Raw genomic sequence first — 10,914 nt, forward strand, 5'->3', positions numbered from 1 at the left:
TAATATAGGTATATACAATGGAGCCAGCGTCTATAGAGCAGATTTAGCATGGTAGATAAAAAATGTTCAATAGAATCGAGCAAAACCAGTGAAGCACATGCCAATATTTGGAAATTGGCCACGACACCAGAAAGAAACTTTCATATATCCTCTCCCTTCCCCCCCCCCCCACATCCACTTTCCCAAAATAGCCTCTAAAGTTCGTTTTCCTGAGTAAATTAACCATTACTGTATTTACACTGGACCAATGGCTGACATCCATCCACCAGGGGCGAGGTCTATGGGGTACAATGGGTCTCAAGTTGGAAGAAGTCAATTCCGTTAGTAAGGGTGCCAGTGGAAAAAATTGGGAGTGGGCGGGGGCTTCCCCTTAAATCCGCCACTGATCTGGTTAATGAGCTTTCGTAACATTTAATTTTATTTTGTTGCACATTGTGATACACATTGGCAATGATTTCGGTCAGACAATTGATAATAAAGCAGTGAAAACGTGTACATAGTATGAATTTGATTCTTGCTTGCTTTTGGGGGTGCGGAAGGCCGTCCCGATTTTCGGGAGACTCCCGCGAGACTTGGGATCCCTAGGACACAAAAGTCTTAACATGGGATTCCAGGGAGGGTTTCAGTATACCTGCTTGTATATATATATTGCGTCACCTGATACTCCTTTATTACGCCTTCGTCGGGAACATTGACACCCTCAATTAGGCATGCACATATTATTTCGTAGGTAAGTTTGGTAAAAATGTCATGAATTATCCATAAGTCTTTTTATAGACATATTTTGCGCATGCACTAATTTCAAGTATGTGTCAGCCAATGGTCAGCCTGATTAGCTGCTCTGTACATTATCACGATAGAATCTAGTTTTCAGTCCTTGTATTTGAATCAGTGCAAAAATAAAACCAGTGATTGAATTTTATCCGTTGGGTCTTTAAGAAGAGTTTTTACCAAATTCACCTAGGAATAACGACAAATACCAAAGTTGCGTTGGGCATATCCTGGCGCCACCTATTGTTTCTTAAACTTTATCTTTGAACATTGATGGCGCCATTTAATAAAACGCAAAGTGGACTACTTATAGATACACACCAACTGAAAGCATACAATCACATTCGTAGTGACGATTTTGACTCGCTGTCATCGAACTATTTAAAGGTATGACATTTAAAGTATTTGTAAAGCTTCAATCAAAATTATGTTTAAATTCCGACTCTGATAACGATAATAATATTAATAGATAAAAAAGTATCATCACTATTAGGATTAGGTCTATTGCAATTATTATAGTGTGTTAGTTATTTATGTTTAACATTATAATAATAGGCATATGTAGAATATATTATTTAAAGATAAAAATATAGAAGTTGGGGTGTATTCTTAATTATAATACAGTTATATATAGGCCTACTTTTCATAAGTTACTAATACGTAGGTTGTCTCGTCCAAGTGGTCATTAGAGCTATGCTGACTTGACGTCAGACACTAACAGACTGGAAGTGCTTTCAATTGTTGGCACTGCAGCTAGTTATATGACATTACATGATAATACAACAGTAATAATAATGAATAATAATGTAGTAGTAGTAGTAGTGTATGTAGCTTAGTGGTTAAGCAGCTTGCCTTCCAATCCCATGGTGCGGGGTTCAAATCTTACAAAAGCACGATTTTTTTTCTCACGATTAAAAAATCAACACTCTCCAAGCTCCGTAATGAGACCACTGATAAAGCATCACATTATTCCATCTTCTTAAGATGGCCCTCAACATCAGCCGATCTTCTAGGATACGCTGGAAGGATCACACTCTATAAATATGATTTAAAGTAATATACATAAAAATTAATAATAATAGTAATAATAATAATAATGTATAAATACGGTGTATATATATATATGTATATATGTATATATATATACATATATTCATATGTATATATAGGTCTATATATAAGTGTATATATATATATATATATATATATATATATATATATACACTATGCTGTATAATGCAGCCGAATATTCTCACAGAGAATGCCTTTTACTGTAATAACAATAATAATTTATACGGTATAACATATATATGAAATTATGTATCATCATGATTATTACTGTATTTTTATATAATTTCAGGCTCCGATTAATATTTTTCCAGAAACTTGTGCTATTGTGTTTTTATTGATTATCATTTCTCTATATGTATCACTTGTTATTATGTTCAGCTTTGGTCCATAATAACATATCGATCACTTCGCCTTCCGTGGTGCTAATTCCTCAGACTCGAATGAATACATCCGCGGCTAAAGAATACGCTCAAGATGAACTTTGAAGAAGTGCGAAGAAATCCTGTTTTCTTCGAAAATCGCTTTGTTGTGGAAGGCGACGATGGTTTTACAGATAGAGGAGAGGGAAGACATGTACCCCAGGGAGGATCTGGGCAGCAGTTAGTATTCGAAACAGAGTCGGTAAGTGAATAACATGTAGAACAGGCCAGGGTAGCATTACCTGATCTCACACTGTCGATAAAAGGTCATGTAGACATGAAACTTTGCACATGACCAAAAATTTTGTTTCCGGACACATACAGTACTGATACTCACTCAGTTTAAGCTGTCACCAGCTCCATTTCAGCAAACATCTAAAGTACATGAAACACTTTTTATACGTAAGACACGTTATTATTAAATAATAAATTAATGTTAGTTAAAATACCCTATCAGATTCTGGTTTAAGCTTACCGTAGCTTTCGCTGTTTTATCGACAGGTTCATTCAGCGGACTGTAACAGAATAGTTATATGACGTAAGGTTATTCAGTTGCAGCCTGCTGAAAAAAGCTGTTGAGAAAACAGCGAAAGTTAAGGTAAACTAATATACTTTTGCAAAGGTATCTTAAACAGTCAAGTAACAACATAAATGCCATTACAAATAAATTAATATTAAGTAATAACCCTCAATCATTATTTATTATTACAAGTGTCGTGTAGGAAAAACACAAATCAAAAAGTCAGCAGACTGTGTGGTATTGTTTAATTAATTATAGAATTGATGAGGATGTAGGCCTAAACTGATTTTAATTTGTTTAATTATTCACTTATTTGACGATAATATAAATGCATAATGAATAAAACGAGTTTTTGCAATTCAAACACGGTGAATTTCTGTGTGCGATAGAACTGGTGTTTTCGCTTTTGTAACCTAATGCCAAGTTTGTGGTTTAGATCAGACCATGGTAATACTCTATCAAGATGCTAAAGCATCCATGTGCACTTTATGAACTCAACTTTTAGGAAAATTGCTGCCATGTGGCTCTACACTGTACCTGCTACGGATCATACATCCTATAGTTACCGTAGGCCTACTCAGTCAAGTACCAACTGAGATATTTACTTTTTATAAAATAAACATGTTAAGTTTAAGTTTCCTCGTAAGTCACGTCGACAAAATTTCAAAGAAATGTCTATTCACACACGTTTATGCTCAATTATTATTGTGCTTGGTTGCTTTGATGTCAGGGTTATGGACCATGAAGGTATAGTATAAACAAACAATTTCAACCCTCCTCTATTCAAGAACAATGTTGGGTATTGGGTATTGAGTAATGGGTTGGCTTCTCATGAATAAACATAGGCCCCTAGAAATTCTTTTCTTTCTTATCGTTTAATGTATACACAGTGTATTGTACTCTACTTGGAATAATCCTATGTTTTGTGTGGCCTTTGCTTCAGCTAACGACACTCTTCTCAACTATATTCTTGCCTGATTACTTATAATAATTTATGGTTATTATAGGCTAACATGAAAAATATAGAAGAAAAGAAAAACTGTATGACAATGAAAACAGCAAGTTTTCCAAGCACAGTTTGAGTGGAGTGATGGGCCGCCTGTGCTGTAAAAGAGCTAAACGTTTCAGGTTATTGCTGTGGGTCAGGCTACTAAGGATCCGAAGCTCCCCCCCCCCAAAAAAAAATCAGTCCTGTAACTTAAAGCTATATATAGACCAGACACGATAAAGACACGACAACGACATATCATCGCGTCGTTTATATCCTTCAACACTGAGCGCATTTATATCGTGTCGTTATCGTGTCTAGTGTAAATTTAACTTAAGCCGGGTATGCACGGAACCGACCGTCGGCCGACAAATTCATCCGCTCTGTGAACGCTTAACGACACAATGCAGACTGTTTTTTCTAAACTGTTGATTCAATAAAAGAACACTTGTTGTGAGAAAGACAAACGTGTGACTGCCTTTATTGCACTTGTAAACTACTGCAAACTGTTAACAGCGTTGCGCACATTACTTCTTTCTATGTCACGTTGCCTTCTGATCTTAGGGTTCTGGATTTCATTCCTGTGACAGCTGGAGTTCTTATCATGATTGAAAACACCCCCACCCTCCTAAGCCTCATAACAAGACACATCTAGATGTGTATAAGAGACAGATTTGAATCAGTGCAAAAATAAAAGATGTAGGCCTAAACTGATTTTAATTTGTTTAATTATTCACTTATTTGACGATAATATAAATGCATAATGAATAAAACGAGTTTTTGCAATTCAAACACGGTGAATTTCTGTGTGCGATAGAACTGGTGTTTTCGCTTTTGTAACCTAATGCCAAGTTTGTGGTTTAGTTCAGACTATGGTAATACTCTATCAAGATGCTAAAGCATCCATGTGCACTTTATGAACTCAACTTTTAGGAAAATTGCTGCCATGTGGCTCTACACTGTACCTGCTACGGATCATACATCCTATAGTTACCGTAGGCCTACTCAGTCAAGTACCAACTGAGATATTTACTTTTTATAAAATAAACATGTTAAGTTTAAGTTTCCTCGTAAGTCACGTCGACAAAATTTCAAAGAAATGTCTATTCACACACGTTTATGCTCAATTATTATTGTGCTTGGTTGCTTTGATGTCAGGGTTATGGACCATGAAGGTATAATTATAAACAAACAATTTCAACCCTCCTCTATTCAGGAACAATGTTGGGTATTGAGTAATGGGTTGGCTTCTCATGAATAAACAAGGCCCCTAGAAATTCTTTTCTTTCTTATCGTTTAATGAATACACAGTGTATTGTACTGTACTTGGAATACTCCTCTGTTTTGTGTGGCCTTTGCTTCAGCTAACGACACTCTTCTCAACTATATTCTTGCCTGATTACTTATAATAATTTATGGTTATTATAGGCTAACATGAAAAATAAAGAAGAAAAGAAAAACTGTAATAACAATGAAAACAGCAAGTTTTCCTAGCACAGTTTGAGTGGAGTGATGGGCCGCCTGTGCTGTAAAAGAGCTAAACGTTTCAGGTTATTGCTGTGGGTCAGGCTACTAAGGATCCGAAGCTCCCCCCCCCCAAAAAAAAATCAGTCCTGTAACTTAAAGCTATATATAGACCAGACACGATAAAGACACGACAACGACATATCATCGCGTCGTTTATATCCTTCAACACTGAGCGCATTTATATCGTGTCGTTATCGTGTCTAGTGTAAGTTTAGCTTAAGCACGGAACCGACCGTCGGCTGACAAATTCATCCGCTCTGTGAACGCTTGACGACGCAATGCCGTTTGCTGGCGAGCAGACTGTTTTGCTAAACTGTTGATTCAATAAAAGAACACTTGTTGTGAGAAATACAAACGTGTTGACTGCCTTTATTGCACTTGTAAAGTACTGCAAAGTGTAATTAACAGCGTTGCGCACATTACTTCTTTCTATGTCACGTTGCCTTCTGATCTTAGGGTTCTGGATTTCATTCCTGTGACAGCTGAAGTTCTTATCATGATTGAAAACACCCCCACCCTCCTAAGCCTCATAACAAGAATCGAAAAGCAACGTCCCATCCTGTATTGCTGAATTGCTTTCTGTTGAATGAGAAATTTTAAAAAATAAAATCTGGATTAATATGCTGGCTAGTTGGTAGGCCTAAAAGAGTAATTTGCCTCTGATGTTTCGCTCATTTTTTTTAAAATTATTATTAGGCTATATTAGATTTCTTTTATAACTTTTTGGTTGAGATAATTTGTAGTATGGCACTATTTAAAAGGCATTAAAACCATGTCTATGTTGTAAGGCGCCCTAGAAACACGAGCCATCAGGCAAAACAGATATACCATTGTGTGATGTTGAATAGTACAATGGAATAACGGATACGGAACTAATCATGGAGCTATAAAATTGTTCTCCATAGATCAGCTAATTTGTTTATTTCATTACTAATGGTATGTGCTTCAACCCATTTTTGATGCAAAGTGCTTTAGAAACCCAAGGCATCGGGCACACAATTACTATTACACTCTGTTCGATGTTGAGTACAGTAATAACATTACTGCCTAGATAATTCCAGATCAAACTAATCTCTACAGCAATTACTAATGTTATATATTAGTTAAACTAGACCTAACGATTCCCTTTATAGTATGAATTGTTCTGCATTTTTATACTATTATCATTATTTTTATTATTAATCTATTATTTTCCAAAAATATGTAAATATTTCCGATCATACAAGAGTAAAAGAAAAACCATTTTGATAAATTAAAATTAAAAAAAAAAAAAAAAAAAAAAAAAAAACACCTTTGGATCCTATATTGCTTATTTGAGGTATCTTGCATTCATTCATTTTTCTAACTATTTTAGATTGTGCCTTACCTTGATCCTTTTGATGTAGTAGTGATCTATGTCTTTCAACCCTACAGCGAGAACTTACGAGACCGATTGGCTGGTGGAAAATTTAGTTGATCTCAATTTAGATTTGAAAGTTAATGAATACTGTACAAATCTTGCTTGACATTATTTGATCACCTGTGGTTGATCGTAATAATGTCATTTTAATCATTGTTTGGATGCTACATCGAAGTTGATAAAAGCTGTCAAACTGTGACAATATGAAATTTTAAGCCTATTTCCTCTTATTAGTTCATAAATGTATCCATTATTATCAATATTTATTTGATTTTTTCATACTAAGTAACATTTTCAGTATCACAATGTCTGGTACTGGACTTGTAACCGTGATACTAGATCAGATATAGTGGCTATTGACTGTATACAGTTAGCGCTTACAGACACTACATTTCTCATCCATCTGGTCTCATAATGAGGCTTAGGTGATTGGAGCTGTTTATTTCCTGATTCCTGCAATCTACTCTCACAGGAAATCAACCCACGAACCTGAAGGCAAGCATCTCGTATTCAACTAAAAAATAACCACTTTCGTTCTCCACAGTACCCGCCTCACGGTTCTTTTGTAGTAGATGGACAGCCTCGTCATATTCCGGTAAAAGTTGTAATGGATGCTACAACAGTGAATTGCTACACGAACCTGGACAAAACACATCTCAGTCATACTAACTTGACGGATAAAATTAGAGATGAGATACATGATATGAAACAAGAAACAGTCAGCCAGTTAAAAGAAGTACAAACTGATAACCAACAATCGTTTTGTTCTGGTTTGTTCATCTTTTTGTCTCTCTTCTTTAGTTAGAATAATGATACTTCACTCTAAATTTAACTTACCGTAAATATTAATGGAGACATGTGTTCATGTTTTATTCTCAGAACCGATTCTTGCTCGCCTAAACTACGACAAAGTTAATTTTACGATCATTGACACTAAAGATGATGCGCCTAAATACAAGGACCCGTTAGAATACGGTCAAGTTTGTCTCACAGAAAAGCGTTTGTTCTTCGTTTCACAACGGAAAAAAGACTGTGAGTAGGCTTCATAAAAAAATATATGTATGTTAACTGTTACAATTATTTAAATTATGACGATATACCAATTTTTTTCCTAGTAGATTAAATTAGAAATTACAAAGATAGTTTATTTTAATATTGCTAACATACTAAGAATCCAACCAAAAAGAAGTATCAGTACCAGTAGACGTAGAAGTGACACCACCACTATAATAATAATAATAGAAACAAAGGTACTGGAACGAATAAATAAGTCAAAACCAATGAGAGCTTGTGGGAACCGTCATTCCATTGTTCGATTGATTGATTGATTTGATTGTTAAAATATGAAAAATATTTCTGTGCGTTATTGCCAACATTCATATCAAGTTTATCTCTTGCATTTAGATACCGTACACCTTCATCATCAAGCAATTAAAAAGATTAAAGGCGAAATTATTCCGAAAGACTCCAAAAAAGCAAAAGGTAGGTCTATTTATCATGGCCTATGTATTTCTTATTTGAATCGGAATACCTTTTAAACAACCAAGCTTCTTTTCTCCCAAAGAGCTCAATTGCTTTAGTACCGGTACCATATAAAGCTTAATGGTCTAGTGGGGCTGTTTTTAGTTTTGAAAACGAATCCAAGTTTTAAAATAACTTGAAACCAGAATGATGTGATGGTGAGAATAATAATAATACATGTTGTAATAATAATAATAATAATAATAATAATAATAATAATAATAATAATAATAATAATAATAACAATAACAATAAATAATAATAATAATAATAATAATAATAATAATAATAATAATAATAATAATAATAATAATAATAATCTCCCTCCAGTTAAAGACCCCTCTAATTAATGACCACTTCCAATTAAAGATCACTTCCTGTGGTTACAAATCAATAAATGTCTTTTATCTTTATTCTTCACATTAGAGACCAAAGCTGCTAAAGACCATAGGAACCCGGTCTCAAAAGTGGTCATTAATTGGAGGGAGACCTGCAATAATAACAATAATAACAATAATAATCATAATAATAACAACAACAACAACAATAAAAATAACAATAACGATATTATTATTGATAATTAATAAATATAAGGCAGTAAATTTGAATTAAAAAAGTATACATTTTTATTATACATAGAATCGACGCAAACAGTTACAAACCAAAAGAAACCCAAGGCCTATATGCTAAAGATGGGTCAGGACACTGGTTCAAGTTACTATGAAATGATTCCAATTTGGAATATAAAGTCAGTGTCAATGAACACCTCGGGCAGTTCGGTGTCTCACACTCTAATCTACTCCAAGAACACTTGCTGTGGTGTGTGGTGCGGGTGCTGCAATTGTTTCCGCAAGTTGTTTTGCTGCTGTTCGGTACGTGTAAAGTGGGCTAAGTACACTGTATATTTCTATACTTTATCATAAGGCTTTGGAGCCCAGGAAGTGAACACCAAACATTTGCCAGCCATAATCAATGCCTGGCACTATAATCGTCACCACTACCACCATCATCATCATCATCATCGTCGTCATCTTGATTGTAAAAAAATTATTATTGCTGCTTATAGTATTATGCTTACTCTACCATAGTGTTATTATTATTAAGCCGAGCTAAACAAATAGGCACAAAAATTGTTGAAGACATCTAGCATGAAAGAGCAACTGATAGACCTATAAAGTGTATGATCACAAAAGCCTATGCATGCATATTAAGATTGCTTTGAAAAGAATTCCCCCCAGGCACCGTAATATACATTGACACACACCATTGATTTTAATACTTGATCCAGAACAAATCCCGCACCTTAATATTCGTACTGTATTGTAAACCCCTTTGAGAATACATTTATTTTTCACAAAGGAAGGATCAAACAAAACATTTAGCCTACTACGCACTCTTCTTTTAATATAGGACATGTATATAACACATTTATTCGCTTCCCCTCTTTAGTGTAAGCCGTCAAAAACATGGCGTTCGAATCGGGCAAACGATGAAGCTCTGTTTGCCGAAAACCACGACGGTAACCTCCAATACATAGCGTCAGTGGACGTGAAAATCAACCGCAGAGTGTTGATCCACGTCACATTGCCCGCCTGGGAACAAAGAGCAATAGTGGAGGTCATTGTCGACGTGCCGACGTCCATCGACAAGATAGCTGATTTCATTCGTGTTCTTCAGCATTATTCTCAGGATCTTAACACGCCTTCGAAACTCAGTGGTATCCCAGGACATATCTTAACCATTTCCGACAACATTGGTTTTCAAGTGCAGGGCCATAGGTAGATACTAACCACTGCGTGTATAATCGATTAGGGGTCAGTTACCACATGGTCAATATTGACAATATTTCCGACCCCCAACAAAAAGGTAAATGTCTACCATTCAGCGGGTGGCTCCAGAAATTTGCCGAAAAGGGGTTGGACGTGTCCAGGACGTGTCTGACAACTGGGTCCGAAACAATGGGCCGACTAGAGCCTCGGTCAGAACAGGGTCCAGGATGAAACCCTTGGTAGGGTTCACGGAGATAGTTTTTACGGCTTAGTATATGGCCAAGGATGTTATATTAGGGATTGGCAATCAAAATATCGTCATTTGGATAGCACATTTTTGGGTTTTTTTTATCCGTGGCGTCGGACAAGGAAAGGTAGTTGGGGGGGGGGATTCCACCGCCCGCACCGCCGGACGGCTGGCGCCACCACTGTTACCGTACCATTACCTATATTTTAAGACAATAAATCAATAACACGTGGTCATAATTTTAACGCTATATTATTATTACTTAAAGCCCCATTCCCGGCAAAACTTCAGTTTTTAAGAAAAATCTAATTTTTGTATAATGTTATAAAGATTTTAAAATATAATACGGAATTGCTAGTTTAACGGAATTTAGATATTCCTAAGTATGAATAAAATGTGAAATAAGACTGAAATTTGATTTTTTTTTTTTTTTTTTTTTTGTGTTCCACACAAAAAATAAATGCGGATGAATTTTCATGTTTGATTTTGCGGTAAGTCGTGAGAAGAAATATCGTAGGCGCCGAAAACATTAGCCTATCCAACGCTGCTAGTCTAGGCCTAGCCTTACCTCGATTTAGGTTCTGTTATCACACATAAAAACGGCCGACATGATATTTTCCGTTGCTAGTATTGACACTTGTGAAATATAATATTTCATAGGAATTATTTCAAATTTGTTAAA

At 35.4% G+C, this 10,914-nt stretch overlaps 1 protein-coding gene across 1 annotated transcript; it reads left to right on the top strand.

The window, feature by feature from the left end:
* The first annotated feature begins 1,124 nt into the window (after positions 1 to 1,124).
* LOC117113476 lies at positions 1,125 to 10,692 on the top strand. Its single transcript, XM_033256812.1, has 7 exons — positions 1,125 to 1,158; positions 2,221 to 2,463; positions 7,240 to 7,465; positions 7,575 to 7,727; positions 8,100 to 8,177; positions 8,856 to 9,088; positions 9,666 to 10,692. The coding sequence occupies exons 2-7, from the start codon at positions 2,317 to 2,319 to the stop codon at positions 9,996 to 9,998; spliced, it is 1,170 nt and encodes a 389-aa protein (XP_033112703.1). The 5' UTR covers positions 1,125 to 1,158; positions 2,221 to 2,316; the 3' UTR covers positions 9,999 to 10,692.
* Positions 10,693 to 10,914: the final 222 nt, after the last annotated feature.

Source organism: Anneissia japonica, unplaced genomic scaffold, assembly GCF_011630105.1.
Source record: "Anneissia japonica isolate Jap-2015-1 unplaced genomic scaffold, ASM1163010v1 scaffold493_len2256704_cov171, whole genome shotgun sequence".
Taxonomy (NCBI): Eukaryota; Metazoa; Echinodermata; class Crinoidea; order Comatulida; family Comatulidae; genus Anneissia; species Anneissia japonica.

Bases quoted from the DNA above. Each gene is read 5' to 3' on its own strand.
- LOC117113476 (XM_033256812.1), top strand. From the start codon at position 2,317: ATGAACTTTGAAGAAGTGCGAAGAAATCCTGTTTTCTTCGAAAATCGC. The intron at 2,464-7,239 runs GTAAGTGAATAA...CGTTCTCCACAG, and splicing joins TAGTATTCGAAACAGAGTCG to TACCCGCCTCACGGTTCTTT. The intron at 8,178-8,855 runs GTAGGTCTATTT...TATTATACATAG, and splicing joins AGACTCCAAAAAAGCAAAAG to AATCGACGCAAACAGTTACA.